Here is a 21,335-nt window from a genome sequence, read left to right as displayed (position 1 = left end):
ATGCCACCAACCTGATGGCTTCAGTCCTAAGCAGAAGCAACTTTTATTTTTTAACATCATATTATGTTCAGTGACAGTCCTATGGATAAGCCACAGCACTACAGGAAGTAATATAAAAGTTCAATAAGACCATGGTGATTTTTGATACGAGCCAAAGATGGGCGGTTTCCCAGGGCGGCATTTGAGGGTGGAGAGAGGGGCCACACAATTAAATGAAATCATAACATTTTTCTGTCAGTTGCTCCTTGAACAGGTTTTTTATTGCTGGAAGTTCAGAGAGTTGTGAGAGACTGTACGACTCATTGAGGTTGAGGTTATAATGTAAAAAGTTTAAGTGGTGTACATACTTTTGCAAGTCAATGTAAAAAAGTACATAAAAAACTAGACAACTTGTGTAACATTGAAAAAAGAATGTTTTATTTGTTTCAATTTGTATTCTTTTTTTTTATATCAATTTGCTATTATCATAAGTGGAATTGTCAACGTATATCTTTTTTAACAAGCTGGCATCCAGAACTTTTATTCTCCATCAAAACAACAGAGCCAGTAGAGTCAAGATCAAATATAATGACACATAAAAAAGGTAACGGTTCACATTTAGGTCTGGCTTATCTATACAAAAAAATATACATATTTGTTTAAAACAAACCAAATGAAACCACAGATAGGGCTGCAAAAATGTTATTTTTAACATAAAGTTATTTCTGAAAATGCTCCTTCAGGAACATTTCAGTAGTGTGTCCTCATTTGGTTGTGTGTGCAACTGTATCAGTGACATGTACAATATTCCATACTGTCTCACAGGTTTACTTCATAGAGTAAATACAAACATTGGAGACAAAATAAAAGCAGATAAAATTAAGGCTAGAGAGTTCAGTTGATTCAAGACAGAAGCATCAGTCGGTGACTTGACCGTCTCATCTGTTGTCAACTCCTGGAGTGCTGACTCACCGAACCAATCAAATCCAAATACATTCCTTCCTCTGACCAATCAGGTTGTTGGTCTTCTATGGCACCTCTTTGTCTGTCAGAGCTCGTCCTAAAAAACAAGCAGAGCCAGAAAAATAGTCTGATTCTATCTTAGGAGACACTTTAAGCTTTGAGTTGTAACTGAAAAGATGGCTACCTTTGCTGTGTTGTGTAACCGTGGTGACAGCTTCTCTAGCCGATGTCTGATGATGTCAGCGATTGTGTTTGCGTCCCGGCTGTTAATGTGCTCCCCACTGTGTTCATACTATAGTAACAAGTACAGGTTATTATTATTCTAGTTGTAAAGTAGAACTGTTGAAACACAGGCGCCCTCTGCTGGGTGTGTCTGCGTCCTCACCCTCCGTGTTCCCAGGTTTGGGTAAAATCGGACCGTTGGGTAGGCGGTGATTCCAGCTGACTGACACGTCTGATGATGAGCCTGACAGTCCACCTTCCCAGCCCGGACCTCCCCTTTAACCATCTGAGAACACAGAGAACCTTTAAAAGCTCAACAACATTTATGAGTCAAGTTACCACACACATTTGTTTTATTTTACCAACATGTTTCTCCAGACTGAATGTAATATCTGGTTTCCTATCAGAAACAAACTACAAATTTTTAATCTAAATCTTCTCGGGGTAAGAATAATTTTGGGATGAACTGTTGATAAATGTGTCTCACCCGAGCCAGGATCTCAAACTCTGGGGCGAAGTGTTGGCAAGGTCCACACCAAGGGGCGTAAAAATCCAGAACCCAGTGATCCCGACCCGAAAGAACCTGGGATCTGAACGTCTCTGGAGTCAGATCCACCGATGCTCTGGGCAAAGAACTACACACAACACCTAACTCCATTAATATCAAAAATAAGCAGGAGAAGAAGAAAGTAGTAGAAGAAAATATGGGAATACAGAAATATACCTAAAAGAGCAAAAAAGAGAGAACAGAAGGTGGGAAGAAAAACATGTTGTTAAGAAGGAAGTCAAGCCGGATAAAGATGCTACCTGAGAGCCCATGCTCTGAGAGAATGCGAGTCTCTGTTCCAGCCATTGTAACTCCTGCAGAGAGAAACCGATCACTGTTCTTCTGTCTCTTCTCTTCAGAAGAAGAATTTGAGGCTGATTCTTCCACGGTGATCACTTACGTAAAGCGGTCTGGCTGCCTGGTGTTCCCAGTGTACAGGCGGACTTCAGGGTACGCCCTCACTCCCTGACTCTGGCAGAAGGTCTGGAAGCGCTGACAGTCCACTGAACCCACCAGGATCTGACCTGAAACCATCTGCAACACAGAGACAGAGTAAAGAGAGACAGCTTTCACTGCACTTCCTCTCCTCTCTGATTCCTCTGGTGGGAAACACACATCCATCAGTGGCTGTTTTAACTAATCATCATGCAAATAACCAGAAAACATTAGAACATGTGAACATGTCATCATTTAAGAGGAGTTGTTCAATTGAACTGTTCATAGTTATTGGGGCCACAGTCAGTGGCTTTTGTCACTGTGGAAAACAGTTCTGTGTTCATCTTCTGTATGTGTGGTGGGACCTGGATTCTCTGTTCAACTTGTTCAATATTAATTAAACCGATTTAAAAATAAATGCACCTAAATAACATGTGATTTGTATCATTACAAAAATTGACCGGTAAAAATAGTTTGTGAATGAAAACAAAAAACCTCTGACTTCAGTTCTAAAAATGTTGTAAATACCAAAAATGACTTAAAAGAAATTTGACTTTGTAATTTAATGACTTGAAATTGGGTGTATCGTCTCTTTAAGAACTCCTGCTCTTTCTGAAACTGCGCCTTCAGGAAGTCATCACAACATGGCTCCTCTATTAACCCTTTAACGTTTTTACCAGCGTTGCACTGAGAAGTAGCTCCTATAATGAGCTCAGCTGATGCTCAGTTCCACCACATGCTAGCTAATTGCTGCTGGCTAGTCTGAAGGAGCTTAGTGGGGGAGTCGCACGGGAACTACAGCTCTGAGGAGGAGCTTTGTCCTTGAAGGTGGAGCTAGGTTCCACCAGGCAATTTGCACAGCATAATGGTTGCCACGGGAGATTAAAAGATTCCTCAAACATGCATGACAGAATCAACAGTCTGGGGATGTTTCTGAAGCGGGAGTAATAAGATGTGAAGCTCAAAAAAGCAAATTTTACATACTACCGATCCCTTTAACCTCCTTTTGAATTTGTGTATTTGCCGTCATACCCGAGCCATGCGTCTCCACTCAGGCATCATGGCCTGACAGGGACCACACCAAGGAGCGTAGAAGTCCACTGCCCAGGTCTGCCCTGCAGCTCTGCCTGCAACATCACCACCCAACATGGTTAAAGCTTACATTGAACTGACACTGATGCATTTCTACCAGAGCATGCTGAAGGAGTTTTAAGAGGATCTGAAAATGTTAAAGACATATTATTTTTGCCCCTCTTGTCCATATGACTGAACAATTTTCCTTACATTCATTTAAAGTTTGTACCTTTAACTTTCTCTGTGAAGCTGGAGGGATCAAGGACCAGCACAGATGGGCTGACCAGATCCTGGAGAAGCAAAAATAAAAGAAGAAAAGAAATCACCTTTCTGGTTACTTTCATAAAAGTAAAAACCAACACAGAACCCAATGGAAAGTTAAATATGACCTGTATGAACTCCAGGATGCCGTCCGCTGAGTGGTGTCCTTCGTATTCGTGCATGGAGGAGCCGTTAAAGATGACCGTGGTGGGATACGCCTGGATGTTATACTGAAACACAAAGAGGGTAACGGATGACCAACAGATTGATCCCTCAGCACAAAACACCCAGAGGGTCTGAGCCTACCGTGGAGCACAAGTCATGGTGGATGGTGCAGTCCAAGGTGCCAAACTTCATCTGTCCAGCCAACTGGATGGAAGCTTTTCTCAGTTCAGGAAGCAAGGCTCGACATGGAGGACACCACTGCAACCAAGATGAATATTTTTAATCCACCAAATTGTGTAGAAACTATTTTGAAACGGTTTTAAAAATCTCCAAGATTATATAAAAATCTAGAAATATATTATAACACAAATTATCAATTTGTTTTCCCAACCAGGTCTACTGAAAATAAATATTAATATTAAATTTCCTTAGTATTTTTGAAGAATTGCCATTTAAATGCAAGGCTTGGGCCAAACGATTTGGGTTTCCTTCCTTAAGATTATCACAATAGTTCCGTAGAGTTCTGGCCCATTCCTCCTGACAGAACTGGAGGAATGGATCAGGAATGGGTTTGATCAGGTCTGTGGGCTGCCTTGATCAAACACACATTTTCTATGCAACTGAGATCAAGGTTTTGTGTTGTCCTCTCCAAAACATTGAGTTTGTTGTTCTTCTACAACAGGATCTTTGCAGTCTCCTTTGGAAGCTTGGGTCTTTAAATGTTGCTTCATTTTTTAAAAATTTTTGTTAAACATAATTTTCAATCCCTGTTCAAGAACTAACTAAGAAGTGAACTGCATATAATATTACCCCTTCCCTTTAATAAATCGGAATTTGATCAAAGTACAATAAACTCCCTAAAAATATTTCCTATCTCATTATTTTTTGGCATTTAACAAACAGAAATGATTTCAGTCTGCAGTTCCAGAAGGTTTTACAAACCGGAGCAAAGAAGTCAACGAGCCAGGGCTCCTTCCTGTTGGAGGGGAAGTTGTCTGGCCTTAGCGTTGTCACATGGGCGCGAACGCTGTCCCTCGCAAAACCTACGATGTTGTACAATACGTCTTTCCCTGCATACGGACACAGGACACCACGGACATTCAGACACTCTGAAACAAACTGACTGCATTGAAAGAGGCAAACGGGCAGTAATAGGATTAAATAAAAGAGCTGCGGTACTGACCATGGTGGATCTCAAAGTCGTGAATTCCCAGTCCTTTAAAAACGGCCACACAGGGTTTGTGGATGTACAGAGTCTGACACAGCTCAGAGTCTGCGACACAGTCCACTCTGCCGACCTGGACAGACAAACGGCCGGTTGGGACCGTCAGGCTGAGACTAGAAGCTAAGCAGAAAGGCTGCTTACCTGTATGTGATCGTTTCGAAGTAAAGCTTGAAGCTTCTTGTATTCGCTGGAAGCCGATCGGCCACTGAACATAAAACTGATCAACCAGCGATGATGGGCCAGTTTCTTCTGCAAATAGTTACATTTCAACATTTACTGTATGGTACATAAAATCTGATTACGCAGCTGCTCTTGTGTTGTGATTCTACCTTGAAACTGTCACTCATCAGCAGTTCCAGATCAGGCAGATGATTGATGACCTGATTGTAGATCTCCCTGCTATCCAAAGTCTTCAGCCACTAAATTACATGAACATGAACAGAATCATCGACATGAACCGAAGTATGACTCACTGCATTTCCACCAATACGTCAGTCAGATACTAGCATGTTCTAGCATACCAGTACGCTGCCTTGCTTTTTCAGAGAACTTCCAGGAGGGAACAAAGCAGTGGCTCCACTTGTCACCTGAAATGGAAGAATAAAAAAAAAAATCAACTACACGAACCGTAAGAAACAACATTTACTTCATGTCAGCGGTATGTCTTACTTGAAAACTGTCGCAGAGCTGTTGCTGTGTAGTGCAGTCCATCCATCCCACCTTAACAAGACCGTCCTAAACGCAAACAACCGTCACTCAGACCAGAGATCTCTGCAAAGATTTTCGTGGGGTGCCACAAGGTTCAATCCTTGGATCTCTATTTAATATCTGCATGCTCCTGCAAGCTCTGGTTCTAACAAGAAATGAGATTAGTGAACTACGCAGATGATGCACAGCTCTACATTACAATGTCAGCAGGTGACTCCGAACCCATCCAAGCACTGACTCGCTTAGAGTAAATTAATGTGTGTATGTGTGTTAACTTCCTCCAGCTGAATAGAAACAAAACTGAAGTTATTATCTTTGAGCTTAAAGAGAAATGATCTCGAGTCGGCACAGTTATTACAGCTGTGTGGGTGATTAGTACTGTAGAGGGGATTTAGAAAATATTCCAAGACCACAATAAATGATTAATTTGGTGGTGAAATTAGTGAGGAGGGGACTTTATAGAGCTCAAGTATCATAGAACACCTTCTCAAATGAAACAACTTCATGTACACTTGTTGGAATAATGTCAAATAGTGCAAAATGATACAAATGTGTGGTTGTACTAGGAAGTTGCTTGATGAATAAAACTACGTTTTTTAATCATTTCAAAAAGATGGCTTATATCCGACTGAAACACACTGTTATGACTGCTTATCAAGGTAACCTAACATTACTTGTCTGCAGGTTTAAAACAATGACCAATTCAAGAATTTGGATATACCCCAGGCTGACTGTTTTGTTGTGTCTCCTTTTTTTCGGCTGATGACGTTAAAATCTAGCCAATTCAGCTTTTTTCTCACCAACATTCCGGCAAGCTTCTGTCGTGTCCTGGGCTCCAAACAATCTGAGAAACACAAGACACGTGTCAGCATGTAGAGCAGGAATTTACAAAGTTATTAATGACATTTTTGATGACAGGAGTGTATATGTGTGTGTGTGTTATTAGCCTAATATTTTGCATTGACAGCTGTGTCCAGTAAAGTCCATGTTACCTCCAGTATCAGAGCAGAAGGTGATAAGCCAGCCGAGTCCTGACGAGAACGCGTTCTCTATCTCAGTGAACACATTGCCTGGAGAGGAAGAGGGAGTAAGAGGCTGAACAGAAAGAAACTCCTTCCAAGGTGTGTACAGAAGTGGTTTGAAATCAAAGAAACAAACTGTGAATTAAGAGAGAAGGGTTAAAGCTGACATCAGCAGGACAAAACGTTTCAAAAGCCAGAAATTCAAAGCCACAAAATTCTGACCAGTTCATCTTAGAACAACAAAACAGAAAACCTGCGTGCAACTTACTAAACGAAAGCAGTATAGAATTTACAATAAAGATGCATACTGTGTTATTAATGGATGGTTGACAGAAAAGTTGGCAGATTTGAAATGTTTGGTCTGAAAATGGATGAAGGATGAGCTCACCCTGCCACAGCTCAGTGACTGTTGTAGTGATGAACTGCATGGAGAAGCGAACCAGGTTGTCTCCGTTCCTCTCCCCCGTGAATTTCTCCGGCCTCTGCAGAAACACACAGATGGATCAGAGGCTGGTCCTCACAGGATGAGCTCTGCTTGTGGTGCATGTCAGTGAGAAGCAACTCTGATCTGGAGATTCACAAATCAGCAATGTGGCGTCTTCCCAGAGGCCGTCTGAAAGCTGGTGATTTTATTGGGACATTATAACCAGCTGCTTTGAAACAATAAAAACAAACATTACTTGAACTATACTTGAATGGCATGTTCTGACTTTTTTGGTTTTGATTGAGAAGTGGCTAAAAGAAATGTGCCTCTGTAGTCACGCTTTCATTGACCATATAAATGAGCAACTTGATATACCGAAAATAAATTAAGTTTAATGGACACACCTCAATTTCGAAAAAAACTTTCATCGTTTGATAGCATTTTTAATTTAATTAATATAAGTTACAATGACATTTAAATTCCCTTTGGGATCAATAAGGCATTTTTTAATTGAACTTTGAACTGAATTGAAAAAGTTTTGGCACTAAGATAAGGAGGTTTGTTGGCCAAATAAAAATTGGTTTATTTCGCAAAACTGTGATGGGAACACTTTTTTCGGATGTTACTACTAGCGGGAAAGACAAGAAAGATGACCGGGAGTGGTCGGAGGATCGTGGTACAACATGTTTTTTGTTAATAGCATGAACAAAATCACGTGTGATTTTAATTGCACTGGAAACACCACAAATTTGAAATTGTGTTTCTTCGAACATTAATGGAATATTGACAAAGTTTTGCGCACATTTGTGATGGAAACGCAGCTTGTGTTGCATCGTATTCACACTCCCTGGAAAAAGGGAAGTTGTGGATGACTGATAAAGATTTACAAGACACTGTAAATCTTGTACATCTCCTTTGATTATTTTAATCAAAGGAGTTGATTAAAATAATTTACAATATTGAGTATGGTAGTAGTATAAATAAGCATATATAAAACAGACCTGTCCTGCTCTATAGATGTACAGGCTGGGATAGCTGTTGATGCCTTTCCTCCTGCACAGATGGTTGTTGTCTCCACAGTTCACCGCTCCAATCCGGATGACTCCGTCCATCTCCTTGGCAAACTCCCTCCACTGCGTCACATACAGAATATAGAAAACAATGTTAAGAGTTTGACGAAAGAAAGATTTACTTAATGATTAAGTTTACAAACACAGCATATCTGCCTTGTGTTTCGTTAGAATTCCAGCTGTAGTATATGAACCCTGAACTTGAGCCAAGTCAGCCACCACCGATATTTGGAGATTCATGAAAGGCTTATTGCATACACACTCAGGGTGCATTCCCTGTTTAGTCTCCTTTAATAGAACTCACTATAAAGTTTGGTTTGTTTGGGGGAGGTGTGAATGTGCAATCAAAGTCTGATGTGGACCAAAAAGCCTAACTCTGGTCTGTCTACAAACCTAGGTCTCGGTTTGGTTTACGTGAATTCTGCTAATAATTGCTTGACCATATAGTGGCAGAGCTTTCATCCCCAGATTGTCTGTTGATAGATAAGCACCAAAAATAAATAAAACAAGACTGTGATGTCACAGCAAATTAAACATTTTTCTTTATAATAATGTAAATTCTACTTTCTTTAGCCCAAAACAAGTGCACCGATCGAAACCACTAAAGTTGGCAAACTTGTAGCATCATGAAAATGTGGCAAGTAAACAGATTTGTAATGCCAAAATCAGCATATTCTTGTTTGTTTGTTTCTTTTTTTTTTAACAAGAGTCAGCTAGAAATTCAAGTGTGTTCAGAAACAGCAGACAACACACCTGAATTTCCCCAAGACTCCAGAGGCGTGTTTAGTGTGTCTATTTGTGTTGGTGTTTTATTACCGTTGGAGCCAGCTGGTGGCAGTGCGAGCATCGTGGGAAGTAGAAGTTGACAAACCAGATTTCTCCAGAGTTCACTGCTGCTTCTAGAACACAAACGCATAGACGTTTACTCACCATTTTTAACCCACATGCTGGCAGTTCTCACCACTTTACTTGCAACAGTTTACTTCCTCATTTACTGCTTTTCGTTGTTGCTTTCTTTGTTAAAACCTTACCAAAGTCGCCGCTGTCCAACGTGATAATCTCCAGATCATCATCGTAGATACCTGTAACAGACAGACCGATACATTAGTCGCAATACCATACAAACATCATGATAGGAGGAGTTGGTGGTTTAGAACAAAAACTATTTAAAGTGCTGGTAAATGTAGATGGGAGTCTTACCAAAGTCGTAGCGGTAGAAGTTCCAGCTCTCGTAGCGTCCTCCCTGCTGCTCGTCCAATCCCTTTTCTCCATATTTATCATATTTCTTTCTCAAGTCTTCATCTTTCAGCACTTCATACGCCCGATTCACCTTCAGGAACTTCTCGTGAGCCGAGGAGTCACCCTAAGCAATCGTTGGTCAGCATTAACGATGACAAGCAGACTCTAATCTACCAAAAATGTTTGAGATTTTTGGCTTTTCCTGTCTGTGACTCACAGGGTTTTTGTCGGGATGCATGGTGAGCGCCAGCTTCTTGAACGCCTGTCGGATCTCTCTTGTCGTCGCTTCCCTGCTGACCCCCAGCAGCTCGTAGTAGTCCGACTCCTTAGCACAAACCGCCGCCAGCAAGATGGCAAAGACGAAAACCAGCGACAGCGTGAGGATAACAGGCCTTAAGACCCTGTGGACGACTCTGGGCCCCATCTCTGGTCCTTCTACTGTAACCCCTAGAACCTGGTACTGAAGGAGAATATCCTCAATATTAATTTCCGTCATACAGGTGTCAACATTCTACCACCACCGCATGACTATATGATATTCTTCTATAATGTATAAACCCTCCAAGCAGATCCACTTTTGTCTCACTAGTCCAAAGGATATTTTTTCAAAATGTCTTGAGAATTATCAAGATATTTTTTGCTAATAGGATTCAACTGGAAGTGGATATAATTAAAACTGGTTTTCAACAAAGGACTGCCGCCACGGACATGTGTAGTATTAATATTTGACTTGCGTTTTTGGCAACATGGGTGGAAAAAATAATAATAAAGTTGGTTTCTCGTGCCCAGGACAGAAAAATGTGAAATTAGACAAGAGATATAATCTACCTCGCCTTCCGTGAGTTTTTGAGTGACATTATCACATATATTTAGTGTTTTCAGAAAATTTCATTTACTTTTTGCAACCATTCTTTACAGTAGTAGTTTGTGAACATGACTTGGTTGGCTACCAAAAGTATCTGTTGCCCACCAGAAACTGTACGCCCCATTTTTTAAAGACAAACTTTACAACTTTCAGCTTCCTAACTGAAGAAAATACACCGAATTCTACATCACAAAAAGGCAAACAACGTTTCTTTTAATCATAAACATCGCTCACAACTAAATGAAAACTATAAATCTCCACCTAATAAAATTACTCGCACAAGAATAAAACATACCAGTACATTCGCTACTTGACCAGTAACAAGTTATAGAAAGAAAATGCGGTTATAACGACAATTCATTCCGACCCAGTTTAAATTCAAACTTTTGTTGAGGACAATAAATTTATCAACTTTCAGAAAAGCGTTATTTTCACAGAATAAAAAGCCTTCTTTAAAAGGCTAAGCTAAGCTAACTGGAACAAGAACTGCTTATTATCTTAATATCCGGTTAACCGCTACAGACAGGCACAGACGGTGCGGAATTGTGGTTAAAGCGAATATTTCCTCTAATGCTTACAAACGTTTTTTTTTTTTACGGGAATAAAACCAAAGCTTTGTTACCTCCGAGGAGATTCAACACCTTTCAGCCTGCAGATGAAGATCCGCATCAGCATCCGGCTCATGCCGGTATCAAGTTGTTCACGCTAACGGGGCCACTTCCGTCTCTTTTCATTCAAAATAAAGTCTTGCGGATAACCGAAACGTTGAAAACAAAGTCGTGACTGCGTCGTTCAGTTCATAGTTCGTTGCTTCCCATCTAAGAGCCAGTAAAAGAAATGGCTAACGTTTCCAAATAGGCACGGCTGAATTTGAACTTTTATTTTGACACGAGAACCTTTAAACTCACGGAAGCTAGCTCGAATATTTGATGAAATTTGACGCTTCGCAACCACATGGAGATGACGTAAAGTATGGTGCATTCGAAAATTGTGCCGTTTATAATTTCAGATTTGGAAAACATTTTACCGTAAATTCTGATTTATCTGATACTCAACGAAGCATACACCCATTAAGTAATTATGTCTGTCTAAATTAGAAATTAAAGACATTTTTACAATAAATTATTTTTTAATTGTGTTTCAAACCCATGGCCAGAAAATGATTGATAAAAGTTAAGTGTTATTTGTCATGTTTGCCAGGTGGTTTAAATACCTTGGGCAACTAACATAATCACAATTTTTCAACCGCAAATGGACTTTGAAAGTCTTTAAGATTTATTTCTGCTTTTAGCTTAAAAGCCAACATATTCAAACAGGTAGAACATATATTATATGAGTACTTTAGGTTTGTATTATTATTATTACTTTACATATCATTAATTCGGAAAGAATTAGTATATCTTACTGTGCCCGGAAACACATTTTTAACATTTCTGAATATTTAAATTGTACGGGTACGTGTTAAAAAACGATGCACTTGAACGTCTCACCGATGCCATCAGTTACATGCGCCGGAACTTTCTGTAGGCGAACCATCCGCTCACTCCAGCAATAATTTCAGCCCTCCGTGAACGAGCTGTGGTTCTCTCAAAAAGCGGGCATTAACCCGCTCAACTTCTCCACATTAGACCATTTAATAAAAAGAACCCATCAGAGGTTTGTGTGACAACAACAGGAAGTTACAGTTAGTGAAGAGCTAGCTCTGAGTTTGTTTGCCACTGGCCTATTTTCCCCCTTTCGTCACTTCCTACTTTTGAAACTCGCGGCTGTAGAAAAAGAAGAAAATGGAGTTACAAGGTACTGTAACTTTTGTACAATCTTCATCGCGCGCTCTGCTAGTGTTAAAGTGGTTTTTCACTTAATGTTGTGTGCTCAAGAACACTGAACGTAGCTTTATGTCTTGCTTTGAAACATACAGTTAACCATCACTCGTTCGTTTGGGATATTTTTGCTTTCTACCGTAATTGTGATCATTCCGCGCAATATATTTAGCTTTAAAATAACTCGGTGGTGGTTAGAAATGTTACTGACTTCCTTAAGTGAGGTGAGTATATAATATTGAGCCCCCTACGTCACTACTTTACTCTGTGTGGAACCATCATTGGCTGAAGTCACAGCAGCTTCAAGTGTTTGGTTCTACCGTCTATCAGTGAGTCTGATTGGTTTCCTACATTTGCTTTCAAAAGCACTCATGTCTGGACATGCTCAGTTGGAATTGGGTCTTTGATTAGGCCATTATGACATGGTTTTGGTCTAATGTAACCAGATCACCTTCCACATGTTTGCTCTGCTCTTTAAATGACTTAGAACAAAGCGTGAATGAGAGTCATTACGCCTTTCCTCATGACTTAACCCTGCTTTAGACTTGTGGTTGCCCTGGATTTCATTTAGAGACAACAGAGTGAAGGGGGCAGCATACAAATGCATGTGTGACTTTTCAAATGTGTGTTTGCATAAAGATTTACACAAACACTCCTTTTTGTGACTACAAACATTTTCACAGTGCTTATGTTGGCCTACCAGAGGTAGGTGGAGTACCTAAAAACTATACTCAAGTAAGAGTAGAACAACTTCAACATGTTTTTACTCAAGTAAGATTAAAAAGTAGCCGTCCAAGAAGTCACTCAAGTAAGAGTAAAAACATTTGACAAAAACGTCTACTCAAGAAGAGCAAGTGATGAAATTATCAATCATTTAATATTTAAAAATTACTTAGACAGACCAAAATATGAAGTTGAGTGGAAATTTTGGTATTTTAAGTATGAAAATAATTCATATAAGTAATAAGAAAATCAGGCAAGAGAGAACGTTTCCAAATCAGTTTCTTCCATTAAGAACTTTAACAAAAATTGGGTGAATTTTTGTTTTTCCATTCAGTTGGTAGAGAATGCAGAAATTTCACTCAAGTCAGAGTGGTGATACTTCATAATAAAATTACTCAAGTAAAAAGTTCAGGGTAGTAAAAATACTCCGAAAAGTAGATTTTTTTTTCTTCAAAACAGTTACTGAATTACTAAACGTGAGTAAATCAATCAATCAATCAAGTTTTATTTGTATAGCACATTTCAGCAGCAAGGCATTTCAAAGTGCTTTACATCATATCAAACACAGAAACACAAAGCAACATAGAATCAACAATCAAAACACGATATTAAGTCAAGTTCCATCAATAAATTTGTAATTGATTACGTTTCAAATACAATTCTAAACAGGTGGGTTTTTAGTCGAGTTTGCATCCATAAAGATTTACACTCCTACTGTAAATCTAAATAGTTATTACCCAACTCTGTGGCCTACCAAGTTAAACTTCAACGGTATACACTGAAGTTGCATTATTACAAAACATGAAAGATTCCTGTGGAATATAACCCTTGGTAATCATCCTGCTGTTGCTGTCTTCCAGTGGGCTCTGAACCGATGACTCTGGGTTCTCCCACCTCGCCAAAGCCGACCTCCGGAGCTCAGTTTCTCCCCGGTTTCCTCATGGGTGACCTGCCGGCACCGGCCACCCCACAGCCCCGCCCTTTCAGCCTGACCTCGCCCCTCGCAGAGAGCCTGAGTGCAAGTCGAGGTCAGCAGAACAGCGCTGGATGTTGCTGTTGTTGTCGTGGTGGGTAGGCTGTGTGTTAATCTGGAGGTTTGTTTCAGGAAGCGCCAGTAGTGGAGGAGGTTCGGCCCCGCAGCCCGTCGTCCCCACGCCAAAAGATAAGAGCGGAGCTCCCCCTGTCCGCAGCATCTACGACGACCTGGTCACCATGGGAACGCCGCTCAGTGCACTCAAGCAGGTTTGTACGCAGCCAGGTAAAAGAGTAGGATGACGAGACATCCAGGTGAACTGGAACAGAGCAGTTAGCAAAAAAGGCTTTAATTTGGCTAATCTAAGATCAGCTGCGTTTCCATTAACCATAGTGATGCGCAAATTGAAATTTGCTTAATGGAAACAAAATGGAAACACATTCTTTTCTAAATAACCAATTTAGAAAAGTATTGTGTTTTAAAAGAGGGGGCTACATGAGGTGGTTTTTCGAAACAGAGGGTGTGCTGTGGTGGCGCAGAGGTTAAGCACAACTCACATAAGGAGGCTTAGTCCTCGACGTGGCCATCGCAGGTTCGATTCCCGGCCTGGTGATCTTTACCGCATGTCTTCCATTTCTCTTTACCACCTTTTCGGTCTTAGCACTTTCAAATAAAGTGCTCCAAAAAAAATGCAATGGAAAGACTTTTTCCGCTTCACACCAGTCAAGCAGTGCTGATCCGACTGTTACTAGTGAAAATCACAAAGAAGACAACAGGAAGTGGTCGTCTTTGTAGTTTGTTGTTGGGTTTTTTGTACAAAGTTTACGTCTGTTGCTGCCATGATTTTTACTGACTTGTTGCATGAACAAGCATCTTCACAGGTGATTTTAATATGAATTTTTACAAAATTGCGTTTTTTCAACATTAGCAGAATATCAACAAAGACTTGCACAAATTTGTAATGCAAACATAGCTGGTGTCTGATCTCTTAAGACATAAATGGCATAAATGTCAACATTGGGTCTCTGTTTCGTTTCAGTCTTTTCCAGTCATGCAGTCTCCCCTCTCAGCACGCCAGGCCTCCACTCCAGGATCAGGTGCGTACTGATACACCCCTCACTGACTCAGTAATTATAAAGTGAACCCCGGCTTGACCCCGGCTTCCTGTGTCCAGTGTTCCAGCAGGGGTGCCTTTCTCCGGCGCAGGTGGATCCTTTCTACAGTCAGGGGGAGTCTCTGTCATCTGACGACCAGCTGGACCAGACCTGGGTCACGGTCTTTGGGTATTCATACTCGACCTCGTTCTAGCCTTTTAGCTTTGCAGTCGCTTGCAGAAATCACTGGAAAGTATTTTAATATACACCGTTTTTGGTCATGTTACGGTCATAAAGAAAAACAGTATGAAAGCACTTTGACTGCAGCAGTATAGTAAGTCACTGATGTGTGTTTCAGTTTCCCTCCAGCCTCAGCGTCCTACATCCTGCTGCAGTTCGCTCAGTATGGAAACATTCTCAAACACACGGTGAGAGCAGCTAGTTACTGGTTTTAGTGGTTTCTCTCAGCTACAAACTGATTGACTGGCACACACACAAACTGGTGATGTGTTGGCAGATGGCGTCTCCTGGGAACTGGATGCACCTCCAGTACCAGTCCAGACTGCAGGCCAGGAAAGCCCTGTCCAAAGACGGGAAGGTGTTCGGAGATTCCATCATGGTGGGAGTTAAGCCCTGTATAGACAAGGTGCGTTCCTGCTGTTACCCAGCATGCCGTCTGTTTCTGTTTCACTTAAATTGGAGGTTTGACCCTTCATCGTTTCTCCCAGAGTGTGATGGGGAGCAGTGAAGCCGTCTCTCCGCCCCTCTCCGTCTCCTCCTCTGCTCTCCCCTCCACCCCTCGGTCCGCCATCCGGCCCCTCAGCGCTTCCTACAGGAGCTCCGGCAGCGACTACCAGGTGACTTCACATCTCCATCTCACTCTGTCTGCATTTCCATTCACCTTAAAATTGCGCAAGTTGGAATTACGAAAATGAATTTGCTTAGTGAAAATGTGTTTTGTGGCTTTCCTATGTCAGTGTATTAGGGTCATTGTCCATTGCCGGAAGCCCGTTGAAAGACTGTTTACATCGTTTTAAACTGCGTGATTGTGAGCGTGAGTGGGAATAAAAATACCAATAGGTATTTCGTTCCATATAACAGTGTAACCGGAAAACCTTTTATGGATGCAAAAGCAAGAACTTGCTTGATGACTTTGTGTTTCTGTGTTTGATATGATGTAAAGCACTTTGAAATGCCTTGCTGCTGAAATGTGCTATACAAATAAAATGTGATTGATTGATTATACATAGAAAAAAAAAGGATGAGTATATATCAGCCAAAAATATCTCAGAAATCTACAAAAAACAAGAAAATCTCTGAATTTGAAAAGTCGAAAATTTGCTAGAAAGAACTCCGAAATGAAGAGATTAGTCTCAGAAATTTTCTAGAAAAAAAAGTGGAAATTTCTGAGTTTGAAAATTTGCAAATTTGCTTGAAAAAAATAAGAAAACCTAGTTTTCTTTCTAGAAAACTAAAAAAAACTTAGTTCAAAATTTCTGAGTATTTTGGTGAAAATTTACTACCATCTACATCTATTTCTTTCTTTGTTTTTGTCTACTACACCGTCATATTTTTTGGCCATTATCAAAATTATTGTATTTTGCAAAGCTGCAATGGAAACACTTTTGTCACATCACACAAGTCATATAATCAACACTTGGGTCAGCAAAGGATGATGGTCCAGTTTTAACGATCTGTTGCGTGAGCAAACATATTCACGTGGGATTTTCATTTAATTTCTTATTTAACGGAAACACCGCCACGCCAAAATTGTGTTTTTCGACATTAGTTAAACACCAAAGTTTTGCGCACACTTGTAGTGGAAACGCAGCTTCTGTCTCTGCATGCAGAATCGTTCTCAATCGCTTCAGCTTGAACATCTGTGTACATCTGTCCACGCTCAGGTGGTGACGGACAGACAGACGCCCAGGAAGGACGACAGCTTTGTTTCCAAAGCAATGGAGTACATGTTTGGCTGGTGATGAGAGAGGAATATATGCAGATAGAGAACAGGATTCACTACAGTGTGTTTGGGTGTGTGCGTGTGTGTGTGTGTGTGTGCGAGAGAGAGACGGTTGGAGAATCTCTGTCTGCTTATTTTTTATCATGATTTTTTTAATGTCTTTTTCTCAATAAAGTTTGTCCTTTTCTTTAATCCAGTAGAGTCATTTCATTTTAATTGGGCACAAGGTGGCAACGCAGTCAAGGTGACCGCTGGAGACGGACACCAGCCCCCACATGACCAGGCAAAGGGATGGACGGACAGACGGATACATGGATGTAAATAAGATGGAAAGATTAGAATTTAAAAACAAGAAAAATCAGCTTTTTGTGATGATGATGCAGGTTTTATCAGGTAAGGAGAGATTCTAACTGCTGAGGGAAAACATGTCTGTTGCCGGGAGTAACCAGGCATGTGTCGGGACAGGGTGTCCACACATATTTCAGAATAACTCAGGTTCACTCTGACATATTTTAGGCTGTATAATGGAGAACTTAGACCCTCCTCCTGGCTCTGATTGGTTGTTTCTGACTGAGCTGTATATTTTTGCAGTTTGCATTGGGGGAAGGCAAAGACTACCTGTCACATATTATACGACACATTTTATCTGCTTTTTTAATTATTATTATTTTATCCACATTCTTTTCTGATTCAGTTAGTCAATTATTTCCTTCTTGATTTTTACTTGTTTTTAATAGATTTTTAATCTCTTACTCTTGATTTTTCTGTAAAGCATCTTGAATAGTCTTGTACACGAAATGTGTTGCACAAATACATTTCCCTTATACTGTCACGACATAATCACAGTTATATATGTATTTTATTTTTCTTTCTTTTTTTTGGGAGCTAAAATTCTAGATTTTAGTATATAAAGATCTAAAGTGGTGCTGCAGTGATTATGTGTTTTTAGCCAACGGTGCAATTCAAGGCGGGAGAACAATAAATCGCTCAAAACATAACTGAAAAAAAAAGTCCCTGCAAAAAAAAGCAGGTGTAGCAGATTCTCCTTTTAATTAGAAAGAGTGATGTGTCCAGTAGATGGCGCTATAAACTTTATGACACGTTCTCCAGGCAGTTAAGAAAACCAGAGAGCTACATGTAGGAAGACATCCTCAGAAAGGAACTTAGGAAAGTATTTTCACACAGAATAAATGAGGTTCTTAGAGAAATAGCTGAAAATAAATATTTAAATTTAAGAAAAAACTGAAGATTATAAAGCAAACGAGCTGGCATCACACCCTCTGTTAGCTTTCATAGCGAGTTGAGCAACATTTTTCTCACAGGGAGGCGCTCCTTTGTGCTCCAACTGTTTATACAGACACATGTTGTTTGGATGGATGACTAACAGAAGGTGAGTCGCAGCTCGCTGATGAATCTGCTCACAGTGTGGAAGTGGCTTAATCTCGTGTCTTTACGTCTTAAAGCGTTACATGTGAGTAATTGGATCTCTACAGCTCCTCCAGAGTTACCACAAGCCTCTTGTCTTCTTCTCTGATTGATGTTGTCCTCATCAGGCATGTCTGTGTGAGCGGATGGATATATGTTTTGATGGTTTTGCGGTTGTGACACGTTTTCGGAGCTGGGCCATGGTTTTCATGGCAACCCAATTTCTAAAGTAGGAACATTACAACCCAAGTAATAGAAAGAAACCATAACAAATAATTTCAGAAATGAAGTTACGCGTAATAATGTGAAATGACACCAGGAAAAAGTATTGAACACTTGCAAAAAAAGGGGGAGTAGGCCGAGACGCCAGCTGAGATCTATCAGTGATTAGAAAACCGTCCAGCTGGTTCGATCCAAACGGGTAGATGGATGGGTACTTTGACTAGGAGCTGCAGCTTTGTGCTCAGGCATCTGGAATGTTTCGAGATCAGTCCACAACCTCAGGTTTCACCGTATCTATTACGGCTCATTCTAAAATAAACTGGAGCAGAGGTATGAAGGTCGATGAGTCTGAAGTTCCTGTCGTAGTGTAGAGAGGATGAAGGTGGGTTGCAGGGCGGATAATAAAGCGTTGGATTCAATACAGATTCCTTGACTTTGCATACACACACATACACACACTCCACACTAAGGTCATCAAACGCTAAAGTCTGACAAAGAAAGCATGTGTGAACACAAAAAACAAGCAGTTTTCAAATTACAGTTTATGTATGACGGGATAAAAGCTGCCCAAACCTACCCGGCCCCGAGACGTTGTTTACGCCCTACACCTGCACACTGGCTGTCTCACCCTCGGCAGCACTGTGTCCATGATGACCTGCAATGAGCTTTTTACATCTCTGCAGAGAAACTTTGACCCACCAAGCCTCCATTTTGCTCAAGACGGTGGCAAATATTCTGTCACCCCGAGGTAACGAAGCCCGGTGTTTTCTGGGAAATGTGAGATGGGTCTTTGGCTGTTTTTTTTTTTGTTTGCTCAGCACATGTTTTGGCCTCAGAACATTACCATGAACGCCATCTCTGCCCAGCCTTCTTTTTCTTTCTTCTTCCCCACTGTTTCATGTTATCTCCATTTGTAGGTAGCGGTTCACACTGTGGTCCATTGGAACCCTGAAGCTTTAGATATGACTTTGTAAAAAATTTTACAAACTGATGGATTTCAAAGACTTCGTTTCTCATCTTGGATTTTTTTTAAAGCTGCAGTATGTAACTTTTTACACATTTTTTACAGTTTTTAAAACTGTCACCATGTTGCGACAATATGGTATGAGACAGATAATCTGTAAGTCTCCTCCAGCTACTGCCTGAGCTACTATTGCTGTCTGAAGAAATACATCACTCCTGGCCAAAAGTAACCAATCAGAGCCAGGAGGAGGGGCTCAGTGCTGTCAATCAACCTCATGTACTTGCTGCTAAATGTGGTAATGGTGGCGAAAGTACTCATTGTTTCTGGAAAACTTTATGCCCCATCATCAGTGGCCATGCTAACTAGCTTTAGCACTCTTTGCTAGCTGCAGCGTAGCAGACAGTGGTCGGCAGCGCCACACAGAGGGTGATTGACACCACTAAGACCCTCCTCCTGGCTCTGATTGGTTGTTTCTAGATAGAAAGGCAGAGGAGCTCGATTTTTTTTTCACAAATTATCTGTCTCATATCATACTGTCACAACACAGTGACAGTTTCAACAAATATGTAAAAAAAAAAAAATTTTAATAAAAGTTACATATACTTATTCACAGTGTATGTGTTGAACAGGGGGGGCAACTACATTTCCACATAGGATGAGGTTGGTTTGGAAAGCTTGTTTCTAAATGTTACCATCGTTTGAAAACCGATGGCCAGTATATTTCCTGAACTTATCTTCGACTCATATTAAAAATTTGTACAATGAGCTGAAGAAACACAAAACGAGAGGGAGGAAAAAAATCTGAAAGCGGACAAAGACAATATTAAAGGTGGTACATTTCTTCAACATCACTGAATATGTCACCCGGCCGACCTGCAGCCCTGAAACTAATTACAGTTGGTGTGTCTTATCCCAAACAACATATGGCCTCCTTTTGGTCTCTGCAGCAACGAGTGCGGCTCAAACGATTAGAGCAGGCCACTCAACCTGTAACTGCTCTCCACTCGGAGCAGAAAGGAAGCTGGCAGAGAAACAACAGACGGGGGAGTTGGACCTCGCCTGGCCTGACAAAAACAGGCAGACGACAGGGAAACCACCCTGAATGGCCTACTTTCAACCCAACCAGAGCAGGTTGAGTTGAAAGTAGGTCCTTTACGTTAAAGTACACCTACTCTGCAAGTCAAGCTTCTGTTTAACTAAATCTAGGTAAAACACAACTAAGGACAATCCAGAATGCTAAGCATTTATCTAGAAACAATTTGGTTTTCTCAGAATAAACCACATGGCATGCTGCAGGTGCACACATTTTGGTATTAACTGGTAGGTTTGAGCTCTTTATACATTGTTGGGACTAATCTGAAGGGAATGCATCGGGCAGAAGAAGAGTTTTATAAAAAAAAAAAAAAAAAACCTGACTAAAAATGAACACTGTGGATTGTTCATAATAATGAAATCAGAACATTTTAGTCTGGGCTGGTCCTAGTCATGACTTTGATATTGGGAAATTTCTCCTGCAATCTAAGCTTTGTTGTGTCGTCACATGCGGCCTTCAGTGTTTTTGCTGGATAATGAATGAAAGTGAAAGAGGAATTTACAGGAATATTGACACCAAATGAGCTAACAAACAGAAAAAATCTAGCATAATATGGTCTTCTCTTAATTGACAAACTATATTTGAAGTGAGTTTTGTTCATTCTACCGAAAGGTCTGGTCAATAGGTTTATCTTAACTAAAACTGTGGCATATTAAAATCAAAGATTATGTGTACTTAATCTAAAGTTGTAAAACTCCACTGTCTATAAATCAAAAACTATATCAGATGTGTCGGTCAAAGCCACGAAAAACCTGTTCTATGTTTTGCCTCTTTAGTCTCCTGGACATGTAAAAGGCATCGCGATATTTAGTCATCAGCCCGCCGGCCTGAGGTTACAGAGGTGATATCTCGCGCTACC

The 21,335-nt window shown here is 40.6% G+C and overlaps 2 protein-coding genes across 2 annotated transcripts; one reads left to right on the top strand and one right to left on the bottom strand.

Moving 5' to 3' along the window:
- Window positions 1–237: 237 nt before the first annotated feature.
- dnajc10 (DnaJ (Hsp40) homolog, subfamily C, member 10) lies at window positions 238–10,932 on the bottom strand. The gene is made up of 25 exons (XM_028024177.1): window positions 10,822–10,932; window positions 9,552–9,794; window positions 9,296–9,458; window positions 9,127–9,177; window positions 8,912–8,994; window positions 8,027–8,158; window positions 6,990–7,083; window positions 6,572–6,649; window positions 6,380–6,423; window positions 5,541–5,606; window positions 5,393–5,458; window positions 5,201–5,290; window positions 5,013–5,120; window positions 4,830–4,944; window positions 4,589–4,716; window positions 3,788–3,904; window positions 3,610–3,711; window positions 3,450–3,510; window positions 3,179–3,273; window positions 2,112–2,245; window positions 1,972–2,025; window positions 1,652–1,799; window positions 1,328–1,450; window positions 1,127–1,234; window positions 238–1,039 (listed from the first exon to the last, which is right to left on the bottom strand). The coding sequence occupies exons 2-25, from the start codon at window positions 9,756–9,758 to the stop codon at window positions 1,028–1,030; spliced, it is 2,379 nt and encodes a 792-aa protein (XP_027879978.1). The 5' UTR covers window positions 9,759–9,794; window positions 10,822–10,932; the 3' UTR covers window positions 238–1,027.
- A 767-nt stretch (window positions 10,933–11,699) lies between these two features.
- On the top strand, window positions 11,700–16,964 carry nup35 (nucleoporin 35). The gene is made up of 9 exons (XM_028024500.1): window positions 11,700–11,996; window positions 13,603–13,770; window positions 13,848–13,984; window positions 14,755–14,812; window positions 14,890–14,998; window positions 15,168–15,237; window positions 15,327–15,455; window positions 15,538–15,666; window positions 16,714–16,964. Exons 1-9 carry the CDS (start codon window positions 11,984–11,986, stop codon window positions 16,789–16,791), a joined length of 891 nt encoding a protein of 296 aa, XP_027880301.1. The 5' UTR covers window positions 11,700–11,983; the 3' UTR covers window positions 16,792–16,964.
- The last annotated feature ends 4,371 nt before the right edge of the window (window positions 16,965–21,335 follow it).

The sequence above is a fragment of the Xiphophorus couchianus genome, chromosome 7 (assembly GCF_001444195.1).
Source record: "Xiphophorus couchianus chromosome 7, X_couchianus-1.0, whole genome shotgun sequence".
Classification (NCBI taxonomy): domain Eukaryota; kingdom Metazoa; phylum Chordata; class Actinopteri; order Cyprinodontiformes; family Poeciliidae; genus Xiphophorus; species Xiphophorus couchianus.
The sequence above is the reverse complement of the archived record's forward strand: the minus strand, read 5'-3'. Positions and strand labels throughout refer to the sequence as shown.